This window comes from Staurois parvus, unplaced genomic scaffold (genome assembly GCF_062004578.1).
Source record: "Staurois parvus isolate SC_StPar_1 unplaced genomic scaffold, SC_StPar_1.0 ptg001192l, whole genome shotgun sequence".
Taxonomy (NCBI): Eukaryota; Metazoa; Chordata; class Amphibia; order Anura; family Ranidae; genus Staurois; species Staurois parvus.
Genome location: NW_028318988.1, coordinates 1288456 through 1311461, shown reverse-complemented (window position 1 = coordinate 1311461; position 23006 = coordinate 1288456). Strand labels below are relative to the sequence as shown.

The following is a 23006-nucleotide window of genomic DNA, read 5'->3' as shown; positions in this document are numbered from 1 at the left end:
TAATTTTAGGTTAATTTGTTCGATGTCAGACGAGTGATCCGCATGAGCGTCAATCAAATCATTGTGGGCTATTATTATGTCACCCAAGCTGTTTTCAATGTGGCCTATTCTGCGTTCTTGGTGCTGTACTGCGTTAGAAATTTGGTTTAAAGATGTAAGTATGTCGTTTTGCAGGGATTGACGCAAGGACGTCAGCATGTGCTTCATCGTCACCTCTGTGAGCGGTTGGTCAGTTGCAGGGAATGCCCCTATGTCAGGGAGGTCTATAGTAGGGGATGAAGGCATATAGCTTAAGGCTTGGCAGGGAGGGTCCTGGTCCTGGTCCAGACGGGGTCTGGATTTGGCAGGGCTACTAGTCGTGGGGGACAAGGGGGGTGACAACTCACCAGGGTCCCCTGGATACAGCGATGCCTGGAGCCTCGGATCTCTGTGCTGGGCTCTGTAGTCCTCCCCCTCGTGCCTGCTTTCTCCTCTCCCATTACTGCTGCGGCCGCCATCTTGGTTTCCCAGGGCAGGGAAAAAGTTTGTGAGCTTCCCGGGGTGATCCGGGGCTCTCCTCCTGCGGGGCATGGTTGCTGAGGTGCGGGCAGGTGTCCAGATGATCGTGGGGTGATTTATTACCCCCGGAGCCGGTGAGTGCCGGGTTACTGCTGGCGGGTGGACGGAGCGGGTCTTAATACGCGTCCATCGCGTAGCCGGCCGCGCATGCGCCCCCTTTAGAAGGTTTTTAAAGGATTAGTTCACTTTTGGGAACATGTTACATATTCCTGTAGTTTTTAGCCCTCATGCACACTGGACATTTTTACAGCGGCTGTTTTTGGCTTTTGACGTTTTTTCCTACAACCAGTAAACTCCCCAGCATGTTATCCTATGTGTCCATGTGCACATATACTGTAATCAACCTTTTTTGGCAGGGACATTTTTTGCCTGGAAAAAACCCCCAGAACTAGTGGTTTTCTAGAGGAGTTTTTTAGCTGTAAAAATGCTCTAACGCTGAAAAACGTAACAAAATGCAGAAAAACAGTAAATCGCCACAAACCAGTGTTTTTGGATTTTTGTTTACTAAAAAAATATTTTTTTTTAAAAAAGAACCTCTAAAAAACGCAAATGCAAAAAAAGAAGTAAAACGCCGCTAAACACTAATACAAAATAGCTAAAAAACCACTGAAAAACTCACGTTTTTAACGTGAGTTTACACAGCTAACGTTACCAGTGTTATTAAAACGCCCCATGTGCATGAGCAGTTGGGGTGGAGCATGTAACATGTTCCCACTGCTGCAGCTTCACCCCAACCCACCGCTTCTAATGACAGCAAGCCAGGGATCTTCTCCCAAAACTCGCTGTCACAATTTTTTTAAAAATGGGACCGTGGAGGACTCTGCTCAGTCGGCTGTATCATTCCTTCATAGAGTTCTTTGACTGGGAAAACCGGGAGAACTACAAGTACTGAAAGCCTTTGCGACTGTTGGGTTGTAGTCCTCAATGAACTACCATGGTGCTGTTAAGCAATCTAGGTAGTTCATTGGCTCTTCCTGTCATTGTGTAACTGCCTGCCTGTATGAGCAGACAGCTTACACTGGCAGTCTGCAGGAGTCCTGCATTGCACGACCTGTTGATCATGGGTGCAATGCTTTGCAGGATCCTAATAAAAATAATAAATAATAATAATATTAATAAATACACAATTTTTTAACCTGCAAAAAGATGTGCATTTATTAATTTTTTTTACAAAGGCAAACTTATTCCTTAATAGATTGGTGTTTTGCTCATGTCACCCTAAAACGTGTATTAAAAGACCCACTCTCTGCTATATGGTATTTATTTTGCTATGTTAAACATCCCCCATGCCAGTGGACAGTTCTTTTTTTGGCCAATAGCTTATATACAGTATTAGCCTTGGAAATTGCTTACTTTGGGTTTTATGGATTTCAAGCAGGAAACATTGACTTGACGGCACCTAATAATAATAATAGTGATCATCATGAACATTCTGCTGTTGCTACAGGGAGTCACGGGAGATGCATAGCAGTCCAGATTTCCTCAGCTTTCCCCTTACCCAGCAACATTTTAAATTTTGAAGAACATTGTGGTTTCTAGGGTGAAGTGGCAGATGTAAACCATTCACCTTGTCCTGGGTTTACTACATGGTTGTGTATGATTGAGTCATCAATAACCTCAAACCAACAAAAGAGAAGAGATGTGTTTTATACATTGCATATGTAAAACTAAAATAATTTTAAATTTTAATTCAAATTTGCTATTCGCCTATGTTAACATTTCAAATACTTGTTTTCTCATTGGGAAATCTAGTTAAATTAATGTGCACTACTTCATTACATTTCTGACACTAATTAGGCCATCAGCATCAGCTGTAGCAGCTGTGGTCCACTGGGAAGACTTGGGCGCAGTGACTGCAACAGTTTCTAAAGCTAAACTATGAGTAAGGTGACGGTTTTATGAAATCTATAAAAGCCCAACTGAATTCAAGAGAAAAGCAATGCGAAGAAAGTCACACTCATGCCACAGTGCCTCTATGAATTACATTTTTCAATTTACAGTATTCAGATTGAATAGAACATTTTAGGAATTGTTGATTTTGGAAGACATAAATCCAAGCCATGAGTTCATCTCCCAAGAATGTCTCAGACACTATCACCAACTTTGTTCTGATGGGACTTATTCAGCTTGAATCATTTCGATATGTATGCGCTGTTTTGGCACTTGCATTATTTTTATTAACATTGTTTATAACTTCTATGATTGTCTATATAACCTGGACAGAGAAAAGCTTGCATGAGCCTATGTACATCCTAATATGTATTTTGGTTTTCAATGTGATGTTCGGGAACGCAGCATATTTCCCCAAGATGGCCATTGACTTGTTGTCTGGATGCTCAACCATCTCACTCACAGGATGTCTCTGTCAATCCTTCTGTATGCATATTTTTGCATGGGTTGAGATGTTTACTTTTACGGTAATGGCATATGATCGATATCTGGCTGTAGGCCACCCTCTGAGATACCACACGCTGATGACCAACATTAAAACTCAAAACATAACACTTGCCATATATGTTTTCAATGTGATCAGAGTAACTGTTGGTATATTGTTGACATCGAAGCTAACTTTTTGTGAGGTCAATATCAACAATGTCTTTTGTGAGATCATGTCTCTACAGCGGCTTGCTTGTAACGATACAACAATTAACACCATCTATGGAACCACTGCAACCTTATCGATGGTGATTCCTTGCTTGCTTGTAATAATATACTGTTACATAAGAACAGTTGTCATCTGTCTGAAACTTTCTGCAGAAACCTCTCAAAAAGCCATGCATACATTAATTACTCATGTATTGTCCTTTTCCATTTATGCTGTCACCTTCTTCTTTGTTAATATGAGGTACAGGCTAAACAGTGGTCCTGTATCAATGCAAGTTGATGTTATCATACCTATGATCGGTACCAGCATAGCTACTACTGCAAATCCTCTGATCTACGGGATGAGGACCAAAGCTCTCAGAGAAAAGATGTTATGCAGCCTGCAGAAAATTGTTGGAAAAATAAAATAATAAAATCAGTTTATATTTTTTTGCAGGCCAACCATTATACGGATGTGATGTTTTTCTAAATTGCTTTTTGCCTTTTTGTGATAATGTAGGAAAGAGAGAGCTGCAGATCAGCCTGTTGGAGAGAGCCTATTTGTGTTCTCTAAGCATGGGCTGTACTTTCTCAGTACTTTCTCCATCTGAGCTTGCTCCAGCAGGGTGTTCTACAGAAGTGCCATTCTGTGTCATGGGTGTTTAGTGACTTCAGCAGGGTTGGAAGGCCTGGTGACATGTCTTGGAAGGTAATTATTAACCACTTGCCCTCCTGAGGATTTACCCCCATAATGACCAGGCCTCTTTTTGCTACTCGGCGCTGCACTAATTCAACTGATAATTGCGCGGTCATGCAATGCTGCACCCAAATAAAATTTACGTTCTTCTTTCACACAAATAGAGCTTTTTTTCAGTGGTATTTGATCATACGTGAGCTTTTTATTTTTCACGCTATAAAAAAAAAAAAAAAAAATTTTTAAGAAAAATTATTTTTTTTACTTTCAGCTATAAAAAATATATAGTAAACTCAAAGTTGGTTATAAATTTAGGCCAAAATGTATTCTGCTCCATGTTTTTGGTAAAAAAAAATCCAATAAGTGTATATTGATTGCTTTGTGTGGAAGTTATAGCATCTACAAACTATGGTATAGATACTGCAATTTACGCCATTTTTTTGCTATACAGCGCTGTGCTAGTTTAACGGACAATTGTGCGGTCATGCAATACAGTACATAAATTAAATTTATGTCCTTTTTTCACACAAATAGAGCTTTCTTTCGGTGGTATTTGATCACCTGTGCATTTTTTATTTTTTGCACTATAAAAAAAATGGCTGACAATTTTGAGAAAAAAAACAATATTTTGGACTTTTTGCTATAAAACATGTACAGTAATAAAAAATAAAAAATCAAATTTCATCATACATTTTGGCTAAAATGCATACTGCGACATGTCTTTGCTAAAAAAAAAACAATACGTGTAAATTAATTGGTTTACGTGAAAGTTATAGCGTTTACAAATGGTGGTAAAGATACTGGGATTTTTAATTTTTTTTTATACTAATAAGGGCGGCGATCAGTGACTTATGGCGGCGATCAGCGACTTATGGCAGGACTGCGGGACTGCGGCGGACATTCTGACACTGGGGGGGAACTGACTTGGGGTCACTGACATCCCCAGTGACACCAATATAGTGATCAGTGCAAAAAAAACAAAACACTGACACTGTACTAATGGCACTGGGGAGTAAGGGGTTAACTTTTTTATTTACTGAAAGGGTTAACTGTGTGAGGGGAGTGTTTTACTAGGGGGCGGGGTGGGGTGTACTGCACGGGGACAGCTGATCGGGAGAGATAAACTCTTCTCTACTGCTCAGCATGTCAGGAGCTGACAGGGAACTGACAGAAAGCAGAGCTACTGCAGCCCTGCTCTCTGTCAGTGATTGCCGCTAATTGGCGGGACACAGCCGATAATGACCGGCTGTGACCCGGCGACTGACATCCGCGGCCATGATTGGCGGGACAGATAGGGCGGTGGCGCGCCTCGCGTGCGCCCCCTACCTGTTTTGCAAACACACATTTTAAAACGTGGTTTTGCCCAGCCGTGCTGCCCTACCAACGTATTTCTACAGTGGCTGGGCGGCATGTGGTTAAGATACTTCCTAGCACATGGTCTTCTCTCTTGGACTTCTGCTGGAGAGTATGCTACAGTGACAACTATCTTTCTTCCAGGCCTTTGGACATATCAGAATGCTTCAAGGATCTCTTTCCCTAGCAGGAAGTCTTAAGGATGCTGAAAGCAGGGGGTATTCTATTTTTTTATGTCTAGATGAAGCAAACAGTAGCTGTCTCCTACAAGAGAGGAAGTATGTGACACCAAAACCCTTCCATGCTATCTTGCTAGCTTGTTTAAATAACATAGTTGTCATAAATACCAAGTCATTGACACTGATTTAGAACACCTGTACAAGGTGAAAGAAGTCCTGAAAACATGAGGACTGAGGTTGGGAATCACTGCTCTAGTGCAATAAACATATTGAGGTTTAACCATAAAGTTACTGACACCCATATTCCTTCAATCCTGAGACAAGAATCACTCCCTGAGATGAACGTGCCTGGGGCCTTATTGCCAAGTAAGTTGGCTAAAGACATTGGCAATGTAGCTGTTAGCCAGCTAAAGGTCACCATTTTAATTGTAGTTATTGACAATCTTTAAACCAGCACTATATTTGAGGCCCAATATGGGGTCTCAAAGGGTGTTTTTCATAGCAACCTCATGTCTCTGAAATTGTGTTTTGATTTGTAGACTGCAACTTTAAATGTATTGGACAGGCAGAAGCGTTTGTCACTTTAGCCAGTATTTGAAGAGATCACTGCATGGACATTCCTACTCTATATTCAGTGGGAAGAGTTTTGGCGTTAATCTGACCCCACCCAAAAGTATGTAAGGGGAGGAGCCACTCAAGTCTGTACATGAGCTGAATGCATCACAAAGAGCTGTTCTGCTAGTAAAAGAGTGAGTAACAGAGATGATCAAAATGTCTCAGAAAACATCCTTGTTTCTAGCCAGTCAATGCATTCTGATACCAGGGATATTTGAATGTTTCATGGGTGATCCAAGACCAAGGAGGAGCCATGTAGCATTTTCTGAAGTGTGAACTGAGCAGTCCACCTAAAAAACAGTCTAATGAGAAAGGTCAGAACATGGCAATGGGGATCAATGTCGTTACTAGCAAAGAGGGCCAGACACCTGCTTCTGTCACTGTTGAGGTACAGCTCAATTCAGAGTCCTAACAGAAGGAGTGAGAGAAGATCTGTGAACCCAAGGTTTGGGGTGCCCCTGGGGAGAGTTTGCCTAAGATTTTCTCTGTCAATTTGTTCTATACCTCAATGTCTGCCTCTGCATTACCTGAGGCTGAGTCTGCCATTTCTTGTTCAAACTATTTTATTAACAATAAATCAGAGTGGGACAAACAAAGAGACATTGCTAATGTACATTGGACATTGAAATGGCAATAGAACATAAAAAAAAACCAATATGAATGAGGGTCATAGTACAGTTGTCTATGCATTACTAGCGGAAACAGGTAGGTAATAGTTGACAACAAAAGACATTATTGTTCCAGCCAATCAAAATGATGTCTCCCAAATGCGTTAAAGAAATAGGGGGAAGTTTAAAGGGGGGGCAGACAGGGGTGGGGGGGGGGGAAGAGGAACAGCAACAATGACTCCATGAGCGTTCGGCAGGTGTACAATAACTCCTACGTATTGTGTACAAAGGGCCAATGACAATATCCTTAGCGCATAATACACAAATCAGGGGAGAAGGAGTGATTCGTCAAAATTAGGCGGGAGGAAGCGCTCTACCCAGGGGCTCCATATGCGCAAGAATTTAGGAATCGTGTCGAGAATTCTGGCTTCCACCTTTGCATGTATCATGGCTTGCGTTATTCTGGTTTTGACGGCCGCAACACTTAGGGTGGGGGATTTCCAGGATTTCGCTATAATATGTTTAGCCACTGTCGTAACTTGCATGATGAGCTTAAATTGCGAATTGGAGATGCCAGGGGGGCAATGGTTGAGTAGGGCGGTCGTTGGGTCGGGTTGTAGGGTGATAGTGCTAAGTGTAGATAACATGGCGAAAATTTCATCCCAAAAGATTCGGGCTATTGGGCAGTCCCACCACATATGGTAATGTGTTCCTGTGTCTATACAGCCTCTAAAACAGTTGGGCGAGTAATTAGTGGTGAATTTTGCGATTCTCGCCAGGACCAAGTACCAGCGGGTTAAGACTTTATAATTCGTTTCCAATGCTATGATGTTCTATGAGGATGATTTTGTGTTGGTCCAAATATGGTCCCTTTCAGACGGATCAAATTCCTTACCCAAATCCACGTCCCACTTGTGGGTATACAGAGGGGGGGACGTGGTAATCAAGGTAGTAAAGAGTGAATATAAGCAGGAGATAAGCCCACGTCTATGAGGGTCTTTGCAGCACGCTCGTTCAAAGATAGACATGGTGTCTGGTCGATTGATTATTGTGGTGTAGGGGGCGTAAAAGTGTTGTAGTTTCAAGTACCGAAATATCTCGGAGGCTGGGAGGCCATGCGTTTCCCGCAGCGAAGCAAAGGATTTAAACTTATTCCTCTGTAGGAAATGATGTGTACGGAATAAATTAGCAGAGGACCAGGCTTTGAATAAAAGGGGTGTCTGCCAGGCCGGGGGAAAAGCTGGGTTTCGCAGGAACGAGAGCATAGGATTATGTGGAGATTGGAGGAGATAGCGGGTTTTCAATTTGTCCCATAAGGATAGGAAGTGAGACGTGATGGGGTTGGATATAGTGCGGCGGTCTATTGGTCTCAACCAGAGCAAGTTAGCTGTGGATAAGGGGTCACATTCAATCGATTCAAGCACAACCCATTGAGGGATTTCAAAAGTTGCATGATATTTAGGTAACTGGGCTAAGTGCGCTGCTAGATAATATTTGCTAATATCGGGTAGGCCTAGACCTCCACTGAGCTTAGGGCGATAGAGGGTGGAGCGAGATATACGAGGGCGAGTATTGCCCCAAACATAGGAAAAGATGCGACGCTGCAGTGTGCGGAGGTAATGAGGGGGGACTGGGACTGGGAGGACTCTAAACAGATATAGAATTTTTGGGAGGATTGACATCTTAATAACTGCTATTCTGCCTAGCCATGCGAGGGGAAGGGAAGACCATTTGGTCAGAAGGGCAGAAAGGTGGCTTAGCATCGGAAGATAATTAGCTGCGTAAAGGTCTGATAGCTTAGGAGTCAGTTTGATTCCCAAGAAAGGGATATGGCACTGTGACCAAGGGAATGGTAAAATCTGCTTCAAGTGCGCCAATTCTATAGGGGGGAGAGAAATATTGAGTGCTGTTGATTTATTAGGGTTTATTATTAGGCCCGAGAGCTCGCCAAACTTCTCGAGAAGCCGGAGTAAGGAAGGAGAGGAAGTCAATGGAGATGTGAGAAAGAGCAAGACGTCATCCGCAAAGAGACATAATTTATGATGTGTGCCCCCTATTTCGAGTTCTTTAACATTCGGATTAGCTCTGATTAAGAGGGCTAGGGGCTCTATAGCCAGGGCAAAGAGCAGGGGGGACAGAGGACAGCCCTGTCTCGTGCCTCTAGAAATCGGGAACTGAGCTGACCTGTGCCCCAGATACCTAATTCTGGCTGAAGGCTCTTGATACAGCGAGAAGATCCAGGTTAAGAAGTGTGAGCCAAAACCCCAACGGTGCAAAATATAGTTGAGGTATGGCCATGAGACGGTATCAAATGCTTTCCGGATATCTAGGGAGAGGAAACAGGCAGGAATATTACGAGACCTGGCTAAGTTAGCTAAAAGAGATGCACGCCGGATGTTATCTCCTGCTTGTCTAGTTGGGATAAAGCCCACTTGGTCGTTATGAATTAGAGAACCAATACACAAGTTAAGACGTGAAGAGAGGATTTTTGCTAACAGTTTGATATCAATGTTAAGGAGAGAGATTGGCCTATAATTGGACCACTGCGTGTCATCAGAATTCGGCTTTGGGATCATTGAGATGTTCGCTTGCACTGTTTCATGGTTGAAGGTTTGGCCTGATAGTAAAGCGTTAAAAGCATTAGTAAGGATGGGAGTGAGGAGATGAGCAAATTTCCTATAATAGGTAGCCGAGAAGCCATCCGGTCCTGGGCGTTTCCATAATTTTAGATTTTTAATAGCGTCTAGGGTTTCGGCAGGGGAGATGGGTCGCTCAAGCGTCGCCAACTGGCACTCTGAGAGTTTCGGGAAGGAAATGAAAGTGAGAAGCATATCAGCTTGTGCGGGGTCAAAAGGTGTGGAAGAAGAGTAGAGCTGTGACATGTGTTTATGGAAGGTCTGTAGAATATGTTCTGGGTTACTGGTAAGGTTGCCAGAGGAGGTGCGAATCCGGATAGGTTTAGCGAGCTGGTCGAGCCTACGAAGAGAGAGGGCGAGGAATGTATTGGGTTTATTCAACCTAGTATAATATTTATGTCTAGATCTACGAAGTGAGAGTTCAGCTTGATCTGTGAGAAAGAGATCTAGAGCCAATCTAGATCGCTCCAAGGCTTCACGATTGGCCGGCGTAGGAGCCGTCTGAAAGTTTTGATGGGAACGATCATAGGTTTGCTCCAGTAAAAGACGTTGTTGCCTTTTGGTTTTATTTAAGAAGGATGCTTTGCTAATGCAGAACCCTCGTAATACCGGTTTATGAGCTTCCTATAACAGGAGAGGGGATACATCGGGCGACTGGTTAAGAGTGAAATAGTCTTTTAATGCTGCTTCGATTTCTAGGCAGTGTGCTGGGTTTGCAAGCAGGTTATCATTAATGATCCAAGAGGATTCAGTGGGGGATGCAGCTAACGAGGCCATAGCCGTGAATACGGCGCAATGGTCAGACCAGGGGATTGGAATTATTTCAGAGGTCAGAAGCCGAGAGGAAGAGGCGGTGGTAATGAAAATATGGTCAATTCTGGAGAATGACTGGTGGGGATGAGAATAGAAGATGTATTGGCGTTTAGTCGGATTAAGTTCCCGCCATGTGTCTATCAAAGAATAACGTTGTAGTATGGCTTGGAAGGTTTGTTTAGGGGCAGGGACGGGGGATGGTTGAGGAGATTTGTCGAGAAAGGGATATATTACTCTGTTAGAGTCTCCGCTAACAATTAAAGTTCCGCGCTTATGATGGTCTATAACCGATAGTAGGTGGGAGAGGAATGGTAAGGGGTCTTGGTTTGGGGCATAGTATGCAACAATGGTGACATCCACATCTAGGAGTTGCCCTACTAACAGGAGGTAACGACCCTCTGGGTCCTTGATTTCGGTGCATTGCGTGAAAGGTGTTGTGCGGTGGAAGGCAATCAGTACCCCCCTGTGTTTGGTGGTGGCAGAGGCTGTATAGACCTGAGGATATCGAGGACCAAAAAACTTAGGAGTGGAGTTGGGAGTGAAGTGTGTTTCCTGTAAACAGACCACGTGAGCTTTAAGTGTTGCAAAGGTTCGGAAAGCCTTATTCCGTTTCTGTGGAATATTGAGACCCTGTACATTCAGGGTAAGGATATTTAACGAGCCCATGGATAAAGAGCATAGTGATTTGAATAGCAGGGCACTCTCACTCGGGATGTAGCCTGACAATTACTGTTGGAGATGAGAGCATTACGGAGTGCGTTGCGCAAAGTCATGGATGTTGAAAGGAAGGAGGGGGGGTAGGGTATGAGACAGGTAACAGGAAAGAAGGGGTGTAATAGGCCATTAGTGGCCAAAAAGGTGGGTTCCCAAGGACACCCTGAGCAGGGTGGGCCAGGGAACAATAGTAGCCGAAGTGTTAATAAATAACCAATAACACAGGGGCTAGAGTAGAGTGTGAAGGTACGCGGACTGCGAGGATGACAGCAATGTAATTAACAAACGGTGGCAAGGTCCCGGTAAAAAACCAAAACACAGGTACATAAAAAGAACATTCAACATTCAAAAAAATCAAGGATCCTAGACTCAGACGGCATTAGTAGTGCTGGTGAGACAACTTTGGCGCAGGGGTGTAGCACCCCTTGTCGCCGGAGTCCAGGATCCCAAATATAAGCTACAATGTAGCACCGAAGGGGGGCAACCAAAATTCAACAGGTAGAGGGAGAAAGGATAACAACGGTATTAACCACCCTGATAACCAAACGAGTACACTGTATGGTGTGTGTGGCATAAAAAAGGGGGGGAAAAGAGAAGAATAAATGTAGGACCGCGTTCAGTCCATGGTATCTTGTGAGGTTAGTCCTGGAGATGAAAAACGCCCTCTCTTGTGGAAATTGAATTGACCTTCAGTTGCACGTGCGGGGAGGGACTTCCGCGGCGAGCAGGATGTGGACCTCCGCTTGGCGCTTTTTGAAACTGCTGTATGGAGGGAATGTCCCAGAACTGTCAGAAATAGACTATTTATGACAGTTCTGGGACATTCCTTCCATACAGCGGTTGAAACATTGTATCTATTTGTTTCCATAAATGGATCCATTTATGGAAACAAATAGATACAATGTTTCAACCGCTGTATGGAGGGAATGTCCCAGAACTGTCATAAATAGACTATTTATGACAGTTCTGGGACATTCCCTCCATACAGCGGTTGAAACCGCTGTATGGAGGGAATGTCCCAGAACTGTCAGAAATAGACTATTTATGACAGTTCTGGGACATTCCCTCCATACAGCGGTTGAAACCGCTGTATGGAGTGAATGTCCCAGAACTGTCAGAAATTGACTATTTATGACAGTTCTGGGACATTCACTCCATACATGTCCCAGAACTGTCAGAAATAGACTATTTCTGACAGTTCTGGGACATTCCCTCCATACAGCGGTTGAAACCGCTGTATGGAGTGAATGTCACAGAACTGTCAGAAATAGACTATTTCTGACAGTTCTGGGACATTCACTCCATACATGTCCCAGAACTGTCAGAAATAGACTATTTCTGACAGTTCTGGGACATTCCCTCCATACAGCGGTTGAAACCGCTGTATGGAGTGAATGTCACAGAACTGTCAGAAATAGACAGAAACTGTCACAGAACTGTCCTTCTTCTCATCCTTCTCCTTCTTCTCATCCTTCTTCTCATCCTTCTTCTCATCCTTCTCCTTCTTCTCATCCTTCTCCTTCTTCTCATCCTTCTCCTTCTTCTCATCCTTCTCCTTCTTCTCATCCTTCTCCTTCTCCTTCTTCTCATCCTTCTTCTCATCCTTCTTCTCATCCTTCTCCTTCTTCTCATCCTTCTTCTCATCCTTCTTCTCATCCTTCTCCTTCTTCTCATCCTTCTCCTTCTTCTCATCCTTCTCCTTCTCCTTCTCATCCTTCTCCTTCTCCATCTTCTCATCCTTCTCCTTCTCCTTCTTCTCATCCTTCTCCTTCTCCTTCTCCTTCTTCTCTTCCTTCTCCTTCTTCTCATCCTTCTCCTTCTTCTCATCCTTCTCCTTCTCCTTCTTCTCATCCTTCTCCTTCTCCTTCTCCTTCCTCATCTCCAAGGGCATTTAAATTAAAGGTACAGTGTTCTGCACTAATTTAAAGGCTCTCTGAAGCCTAGAAACCCTTTTAATAAGTTAACTTTGTAGCGAATTAATTCGCATTGAATCGAATTTCATACTGGAATTCGCCGAATCAGCCGAATCGAATTTTTGAAAAATTCGCTCATCTCTAATCATAACCCCAAGCGGTAGTACAAGAGAGCTGTGCCATCTGAGCCGCCTGAAGGTAAATCTGAAGATTAGGAAGTCCCAAACCACAATGCTTTTTTAGAGAAAATATGGTTGACTTGTTAACCCGAGGGCATATTCCTTTCCATATAAATCTAGAGACTGCTGCTTGTAAAAGCAGAAGTTCCCATTTGGGTACCGTGATCGGTAAAGTCCTAAAGTAGTAAGAGAGTCTTGGTAAAAAGGTCATCTTGAAAGAATTAATTCTACTAAACCAGGATAAAGGAAGGTCCTCCCAGTCATGTAAGTCGGTTTTAAGTCGTTTGAAGAGCGGGGGATAATTGGTCTTATAGAATGGCGAAATAGAGCTCGTGAGGTGAATTCCCAAATAAGGGAGAGAACGGGAGGCCCACTGAAAATCAAAGTTGTCCCGCAAATGTTGAACCTCTGAATCAGGTAGAGAATTGTTTAAAGCAGTTGTTTTAGAGGGATTAAGAGTGAGACCAGGGAGTGCATGCGCGACTGGGGATGAGGAAAGTCGCAATCCACTAGAGCTCCATCCATCCCCGGCCTTAGTGACTCACCCGCAGCACGTCCACTGCCTCCAGACGTCCCTGGGTGAGTCTCAGTAATCCTGCACCCGGCGCGGCATATAAGGGAGGAATAATGGGGAAGATCGGGTGCTGGAAGCCCATTTCCCCGCCGCCACATGACCCGCGGTCCTTCCCGCTGCAGTGATTCCTTGCTAGGCAGTAATCCCCGGCCTCGAGTATGGCCGCAGGACCGAGGACAAGCTCGGGACCCCCAGCGGTGGGAGGTAGTGCAGCTCCATCTACAATTGAGCAGCTAGCATCCCCAACCTCTTTACACCCCCTGATGGAGGTTCCTGAGCCCCTGACATTGGTAGGGGGGGCACCAGAACACTCTTCTGTGAGTCACCATCCCTCTGCTCCTGCCACTCCGCATGTGTTGCCTTCTTTCAAGGTATCTGCGTTGGATGAAAAACTGAAAGTATTTCTATGCAACATTACCGCCTCTATTTCCGCTGAAGTGGGCAAACTGGCTTTGGATCTTAGAGGGGAAATAGTTCAGATCGGTGAACATGCGGATCAATTGGAAAATAAATTTGACAAATTGGTGCAATACGTCCATGTCTTAGAAGAAGATAACGTGTATCTGAAACACACCATGTCCCAAATCTAGCTCCAACAAGAAGATTTGGAAAACAGGGAACGTTGGCAGAACATCCGTATTCACGGTATGTCCGAATCTATTACCGATTCTTAACTTCAACATCTTTTGTCTTTCTTCACCGCAACCACCCCCATGGTCCCAGAAGCAGACTGGCGCACACCAGTCACTAGGCCCTAGACCTGCTGACGGCACCAGACCACATGATGTCATTGTCCGCTTTTGTTTTTTTGAAAGCAAAGAGGCCTTGTTAACCTCAGTATGCAACAAGCCCTCCTTGGAATTTAAAGGGGACAGGCTCCAGCTCTTTTGTGATCTCTCTCCGATTACCATGGCCAAACGGCGGGCACTGAAACCAGTCACCACAAATCTTCAACATCACCGTGTCTCCTATCACTGGGGTTTTCCCTTCAAGCTGGTAATCTCCAAAGATAGTTCCCAAGTTATCCTACATGATCTTTTAGAGGCGGACTCCTTTCTGAAGCAATTGGGACTACCTCCTTTATCGGAAGACGCCTCCTCATTACCGTCTATCCCATCTCGCCCTTCCGTTACCTTTTTGTGGGAGCCAGTAGCGTCTTCCACAAACTCCACAACTTCCTCATCCTCCTCGTTCCAGCGATAAGCCTACCTGATGCTCTTCTAGGGTGTTATAAAAAGAGGTATCTCCTGCGCCTCCAGATAAACTACTAGAATACAGCAGCCAGCACTACTGGTGCCACAATCTAAGCACCCACAATAAGCAGGGAATGGAAGTAGAAAACAGTGCGGCGCTTATATAACCTTACAGCCCTAGATGTAATACAAATGACTTATCACATATAACTATTGAGTGATATATGCGTGATACACACAATAGAGTGACTAAAACACAATGACATGAATAGTGTCCATGTGAAAAATAAAGTCATGCAGGTGTACACTGCAAATGCCAATCATCAGACAGGTGGAGTGCCCCCCTCCTCAGATAGATGAAGTGCCAATCTGTCGACACTACAGGTGCCAATCCTCAGACAGGTGGAGTGCCCGCTCACCTTCCTGCCCAGGCCCCACAGGACCAACGAGCCTTGGGTATATAATCGCTCTATACCCCTGAGCGTGGATGGATCCCTCTGCTGATGGATTCCCCGGATGATAGTATTAGACTTCTCCTCCTCTTAGTTCCTATGCAGATCGTTGGTGGTATCGGTAAGTCTCCCCCCCTCACGAGCACAAATGAGGAAAGAGAGCTTGCATAGTGTAAAACCACTTTATTCAAACAGTAAAAGATGAAATACGTACTCACATGCTTCTCAAACAAATCAGGCCTTTACACCACTCAGAGGGTGTACTGTATTCGGGACCAGGTGCACCAAGATGGCGCCCGCGCCGGATAAACGTCAGAACGTTCGGTCGGTGAAGCTCCTCCCCCTGGCGTGTCTACGCATTACGTCACTCACACACGTGACTTCATCAGGATGAAGTCACGTGTGTGAGTGACGTAACGCGTAGACACGCCAGGGGGAGGAGCTTCACCGACCGAACGTTCTGACGTTTATCCGGCGCGGGCGCCATCTTGGTGCACCTGGTCCCGAATACAGTACACCCTCTGAGTGGTGTAAAGGCCTGATTTGTTTGAGAAGCATGTGAGTACGTATTTCATCTTTTACTGTTTGAATAAAGTGGTTTTACACTATGCAAGCTCTCTTTCCTCATTTGTGCTCGTGAGGGGGGGAGACTTACCGATACCACCAACGATCTGCATAGGAACTAAGAGGAGGAGAAGTCTAATACTATCATCCGGGGAATCCATTAGCAGAGGGATCCATCCACGCTCAGGGGTATAGAGCGATTATATACCCAAGGCTCGTTGGTCCTGTGGGGCCTGGGCAGGAAGGTGAGCGGGCACTCCACCTGTCTGAGGATTGGCACCTGTAGTGTCGACAGATTGGCACTTCATCTATCTGAGGAGGGGGGCACTCCACCTGTCTGATGATTGGCATTTGCAGTGTACACCTGCATGACTTTATTTTTCACATGGACACTATTCATGTCATTGTGTTTTAGTCACTCTATTGTGTGTATCACGCATATATCACTCAATAGTTATATGTGATAAGTCATTTGTATTACATCTAGGGCTGTAAGGTTATATAAGCGCCGCACTGTTTTCTACTTCCATTCCCTTCTAGGGTGTTATCCCCTCCCTCTCCTCCTCCTTTCCCCTTCCCTCTCCTCCTCCCTCTCATCCTCTCCTCCTCCCCCCCTTCCTCTCCCCCCTTCTTTCTTCCTCCCCCCCTTCCACCCTTCCTCCCCCCTCTCCTCCTCCCCCTCCCTTCCTCCCCTTCCTTCCCCCCTTCCTCTCCCCCTCCCCCCTCTCCACCTCCCTCCCCTTCCCCCCTTCCTCTCCTCCTCCCCCTTCCCCCCTTCCTCTTCTCCTCCCCCTTCCCCCCTTACTATTCTCCTCCCCCTCTTCCTCCCCCCTTCCTCTCCTCTTCTCGCCCTTCCTCTCCTCCTCCCTCCTCCCCTTTCATCTCCTCTCCTCCTCCCCCTCACCCCCTCCTCCCATCCTTCCCCCCTTCCTCCCCCCCTCCCTCTCCTCCTCCACCCTCCCCCTTCCTCTCCTCCTCCCCCATTCACCCCCTTCCTCCTCTAATTCCCTTCCACCTTCCTCCCATTCTTCCTCCCCCTTTCCTCTCCCCCCCTTCCACTTCTCTCCTCCTCCCTCCTACCCCCTCCTCTCCTCTCCTCCTCCTCCTCACCCCTTCCCCCCTTCTTCTCCTCCCCCCTCCCCCCTTCCTCTCCTATCCCTCTTCCCCCCATTTATCTACTCCTCCCCCTCTCCTCATCCCCCCAATTCATCTCCTCCTCCCCCTCTCCTCATCCCCCTTCCTCTTCTTTTCCTCCCCTTCCCCCCTTCCTCCCCCCTTCCTCTCCTACCCCCCTTCCCCCTTCATCCCCTCCTCCTCTCCCCCCTTCCTCTCATTCTCCCCCCTTCTTCTCCTCCTCCCCCTCCTTCCTCCGCCCCTTCCTCCCCCCTTCCTCTCCTCCCCCTCCCCCCCTTCCTCTCCTCATTCCCCACCTCTCTCTCCTCCTCACCCCTTCCTCTCCTCTTCCACCCCTTCCTCCTTCCTCTCCTCCTCCCCCTCTTCCCCCCCTTACTCCCCCCTTCTTCTTCTCCTCCCCCCCTTCCTCTCCTTCCTCCCCCCCTTCCTCTCCTCCTCCCCCCTTTCCTCCCTTCCCCCCTCCTCTTTTCCTCCTCCCCTTCCACCCCCCCTTTCCTCTCCTCCCCCTTCCCCCCTTTCTTCCCCCTTCTTTTTCTTCTCCCCCTTTTCCCCCCTTCTTCCCCCGTCCCCCCCACTTCCTCTCCTCCCCCCCTTTCCCCCCCTTCCTCTAATCTCCCTCTTCTCTTAGCCTCAACCGTCCCCTGAGAGAGGACAGCCTGGGAATGAGGGAAAGAGCCACCCCAGCATAAGGCCTGAAGACAGCCACCAACCCATATGCCTGCAGGAGAGGACTTAGTGAGTAATCCCACACCCCCCGGGGCCTGATAAGGGGGAATGACATTTGGGTGGCAAAACTGACTAGCCCCCATCTGGGACTGCTGATCTTGAAGTGGCAGATTCTGGGTCCTCTTGCCCAGGGGTCTGAAGTGGTATGCCAGGAGAGGCTGGATAGCTCTGCAAAGAAGAGAAACCCTTCTGAGCACTTGTACAAAGTTGTCCTCAGTTTAACAGTTCCAGGAAGTTGTCCTCAGTTTAACAGTTCCTTGGGCATCCTATGTACCCCTTATCTCTATCCAAGTTCAAATTACCTAATACATAAAAAAAAAAACAAGGTCAAGGACTGTTTACTATCTCTGGAGTGCAAGTCTTGAAGGAAATGCGTGTAGCCTGGCTGTGAAGGACTATAGGGGGACCCAAAACTTTAGCGTTTTACTATTGTATGGATGTGTTTTTTTTCAAAGGCCTCATTTAGACTTTGGGTTTGAGGGGGCAATACAAATGTGGGGTTGAGCCATGTTTTTAGTGTCCCCCCCTTAAGATGCAAATGGCAGCAGATGGGGGTTTTTACATGACAGATTTGAGATGCTTCACTCCCAAAGAAAAAAATACTTACCAAGCATGAGTAGATTAGTGTTATGGGCAGGGGCGGACTGACCATTTGGAAACTCAGGCACTGCCGAGGGCCCGGGGTCAGTAGGGGGCCCCATGAGATGCCCCTGGTACCTTTTTCATAGGCTTTTTTGAGTTTGGGAAAGGACACAGGGGCCCCATGATTCCCTATTGCCCGGGGGCCCCATGAGTTGTCAGTCCACCCCTGGTTATGGGTGTTTAGTGTTTAGAATTAGTTAAATAAGCTCTATCATCTTCACATTACAGCTAAGTGACAGGGACTCCTGAGAGCTCAACTGTGACAAGATACCCTCCTAACACACAAAACAACCCATGTTTCTTGCTATCATCCCACTGCAAACATCCACCCTGGGTGATCTCCTGGTGTTGGATGATGTTGAAACCTAACCACGTGGAAAAATACACTGCAGTACGATTAGGAATTTAGGCAAACCCCACTATTAAATGCTTTAGGAAGTAGTGTTGGCGCTCTCTGTATGGAACAGCTCACATGGCCATTAGCCTTCAACATGCTACTCTAAAGTGCATCATATAAAGAACATAATACAAACAGCAACAGCACAGCAACACACTGCAAAAGTTGCACAAACACATCCCTACAGGAAGGGATTGTCAAACAAATGGTAAGGAGGATTAGGCACTGCCCTTCAAAACTTGTAAAGGGATTCCTTTCATGTTCAACAGACCCTCAGAAAAAAAACAAGAAATTGCTGATGGGAATATGACAACCCAGGCCAGGAAATTTGGAAATTTCCACTAGAGTACGTATGGGAGGGCCTCCAGTGCAAAGTGGGGCTCACATCCCCAGACTTGGGGGTCATTATTGTGTAGCTATTTTCTTGCAGCTCCAGATGGCAGCTGATTCCCTTTATGCTGTTCAGCCACTATAAAATATTTGTGAATATTGTCTATCAAATGATACTTGCTAATTCCTATCTCAAGATAAACCCTGCTGTAGTATATTGTGTAAAATACATCTAGCTCAGTCATATTCTGGCTTGGTCAATAACTTGAGAATACACCACATTATATATATATATATATAAATAAATATATATATATATATATATATATATATATATATATACATACATATATATATATATATATATATTACACACAATATACTACACCTGCCTTGTCCCTCTGTTTTATATTGTGCCCAAACCATGAAGCAGCTTCCATATTGTCCGGACACTGAACAATATTTGTGGCTATTGTTTCTCAGGTAATACACTCTAATTCTAAATGCAAGATAACATTTGCCTTTTCTGCTTATATTTTCTGCCTCTTCAAGTGCTCATGCTGACTTTCCTGACTTTAGCCAGTTTCCACCAAACCTAAAGTCTATATTTTGATTATTTTGGGAATAATTGGGGATATGAGGATTGGATGGGTTTGGGGATTATGTGGTTGTAGTTTTTTTGTGTACTCTGCTTTGATATATCAGTAAACTTTTTGGAAATACGGTGTAGTACGTGCAGAAAAAAAAAATCTCAACGTATTGTATAAACTGTTGTGCCACAGGCCAAATTGTAAAAATTGAGGGTTTTAGCTTTATTGTTTTTTGTAATCTTTCTTAGAACATCTGGATCTGTTAGGGCTGCAACTTTCATCAGTCAGTTCAGACCTTTTAGAAGGTTTTTAAAGGATTAGTTCACTTTTGGGAACATGTTACATATTCCTGTAGTTTTTAGCCCTCATGCACACTGGACATTTTTACAGCGGCTGTTTTTGGCTTTTGACGTTTTTTCCTACAGCCAGTAAACTCCCCAGCATGCTATCCTATGTGTCCATGCGCACATAGACTGGAATCAACCTTTTTTGGCAGGGACATTTTTTGCCTGGAAAAAAATCCCAGAACTAGTCGGTTTCTAGAGGAGGTTTTAGCTGTAAAAATGTTCTAACGCTGAAAAACGTGACAAAATGCAGAAAAAGACATTAAATCGCCACAAACCAGTGTTTTTGGATTTTTTTTTTCTAAAAAAATATTTTTTGTGAACACAAATGCAAAAAAAGAAGTAAAACGACACTAAACACTAATACAAAATAGTTAAAAAAACACTGAAAAACTCACGTTTTTAACGTGAGTTTACACAGCTAACATTACCAGTGTTATTAAACCGCCCCACTGCCTCTAATGACAGCAAGCCAGGGATCTTCTCCCAAAACTCGCTGTCACAATTTTTTTAAAAATGGGACCGTGGAGGGCTCTGCCCAGTCAGCTGTATCATTCCTTCATAGAGTTCTTTGACTGGGAAAACCGAGAGAACTACAAGTACTGAAAGCCTTTGCGACTGTTGAGTTGTAGTTCTCAATAAACTAACAGGGTGCGTTTGAGCAATCTAGGTAGTTCATTGGCTCTTCCTGTCATTGTGTAACTGCCTGCCTGTATGAGCAGACAGCTTACACTGGCAGTCTGCAGGAGTCCTGCATTGCACTTTCAATCTGTTGATCATGGGTGCAATGCTTTGGAGGATCCTAATAAAAATAATAAATAATAAAAATAATAATAAATACACAATTTTTTAACCTGCAAAAAGATGTGCATTTATAATTTTTTTTTTTACAAAGGCAATTTTATCCCTTAATAGATTGGTGTTTTTCCCATGTCACCCTAAAATGTGTATTAAAAGACCCACTCTCTGCTATATTGTATTTATTTTGCTATGTTAAACATCCCCCATGGCAGTGGACAGTTCTTTTTTGGCCAATAGCTTATATATTAGCCTTGGAAATTGCTAGAATTCAGTATCAATATTGGTACCTTCCTTCTTGGATTGAATGGGATTTGATGCTTACTTTGGGTTTTATGGATTTCAAGCAAGAAACATTGACTTGACGGCACCTAATAATAATAATAGTGATCATCATGAACATTCTACTGTTGCTAGAGGGAGTCACGGGAGATGCATAGCAGTCCAGTTTTCCTCAGCTTTCCCCTTACCCAGCAACATCTTAAATTTTGAAGGACGTTGTGGTTTCTAGGGTGAAGTGGCAGATGTAAACCATTCCCCTTGTCCTGGGTTTACTACATGGTTGTGTATGACTGAGTCATCAATAACCTCAAACCAACAAAAGAGAAGAGATGTGTTTTATACATTACATATGTAAAACTAAAATCATTTTAAATTTTAATTCAAATTTGCTATTCGCCTATGTTAGCATTTCAAATACTTGTTTTCTCATTGCGAAATCTTGTTAAATTAATGTGCACTACTTCATTACATTTCTGACACTAATTAGGCCATCAGCATCAGCTGTAGCAGCTGTGGTCCACTGGGAAGACTTGGGCGCAGTGACTGCAACAGTTTCTAAAGCTAAACTATGAGTAAGGTGACGGTTTTATGAAATCTATAAAAGCCCAACTGAATTCAAGAGAAAAGCAATGCGAAGAAAGTCACACTCATGCCACAGTGCCTCTATGAATTACATTTTTCAATTTACAGTATTCAGATTGAATAGAACATTTTAGGAATTGTTGATTTTGTAAGACATAAATCCAAGCCATGAGTTCATCTCCCAAGAATGTCTCAGACATTATTACCAACTTTGTTCTGATGGGACTTATTCAGCTTGAATCATTTCGATATGTATGCGCTGTTTTGGCACTTGCATTATTTTTATTAACATTGTTTATAACTTATATGATTGTCTATATAACCTGGACAGAGAAAAGCTTGCATGAGCCTATGTACATCCTAATATGTATTTTGGTTTTCAATGTGATGTTCGGGAACGCAGCATATTTTCCCAAGATGGCCATTGACTTGTTGACTGGATGCTCAACCATCTCACTCACAGGATGTCTCTGTCAATCCTTCTGTATGCAGATTTTTGCATGGGTTGAGATGTTTACTTTTACGGTAATGGCATATGATCGATATCTGGCTGTAGGCCACCCTCTGAGATACCACACGCTGATGACCAACATTAAAACTCAAAAGATAACACTTGCCATATATGTTTTAAATGTGATCAGAGTAACTGTTGGTATATTGTTGACATTGAAGCTAACTTTTTGTGAGGTCAATATCAACAATGTCTTTTGTGAGATCATGTCTCTACAACGGCTTGCTTGTAACGATACAACATTTAACACCATCTATGGGACCACTTCAACCTTATCAATGGCGATTCCTTGCTTGCTTGTAATAATATACTGTTACATAAGAACAGTAGTCATCTGTCTGAAACTTTCTGCAGAAACCTCTCGGAAAGCCATGCATACATTAATTACTCATGTATTGTCCTTCTCCATTTATGCTGTCACCTTCTTCTTTGTTAATATGAGGTACAGGCTAAACAGTGGTCCTGTATCAATGCAAGTTGATGTTATCATACCTATGATCGGTACCAGCATAGCTACTACTGCAAATCCTCTGATCTACGGGATGAGGACCAAAGCTCTCAGAAAAAAGATGTTATGCAGCCTGCAGAAAATTGTTGGAAAACTAAAATAATAAAATCAGTTTATATTTTTTTGCAGTCCAACCATTATACGGATGTGTTGTTTTTCTAAATAGCTTTTTGCCTTTTTGTGATAATGTAGGAAAGAGAGAGCTGCAGATCAGCCTGTTGGAGAGAGCCTATTTGTGTTGTCTAAGCATGGGCTGTACTTTCTCAGTACTTTCTCCATCTGAGCTTGCTCCAGCAGGGTGTTCTACAGAAGTGCCATTCTGTGTCATGGGTGTTTAGTGACTTCAGCAGGGTTGGAAGGCCTGATGACATGTCTTGGAAGGTAATTATTAACCACTTGCCCTCCTGAGGATTTACCCCCCTTAATGACCAGGCCTCTTTTTGCTACTCAGCGCTGCACTAATTCAACTGCTAATTGCGCGGTCATGCAATGCTGCACCCAAACGAAATTTACGTTCTTTTTTCACACAAATAG

General features: G+C 44.3%; 2 protein-coding genes across 2 annotated transcripts; both read left to right on the top strand.

The window, feature by feature from the left end:
* Positions 1–2618: 2618 nt before the first annotated feature.
* LOC149438372 (olfactory receptor 51E1-like) lies at positions 2619–3572 on the top strand. The gene has a single exon (XM_089659871.1). The coding sequence runs from the start codon at positions 2619–2621 to the stop codon at positions 3570–3572; it is 954 nt and encodes a 317-aa protein (XP_089515997.1).
* Positions 3573–21621: 18049 nt separating this feature from the next.
* On the top strand, positions 21622–22606 carry LOC149438371 (olfactory receptor 5AC2-like). Its single transcript, XM_089659870.1, has one exon. It carries the CDS (start codon positions 21622–21624, stop codon positions 22573–22575), a length of 954 nt encoding a protein of 317 aa, XP_089515996.1. The 3' UTR covers positions 22576–22606.
* The last annotated feature ends 400 nt before the right edge of the window (positions 22607–23006 follow it).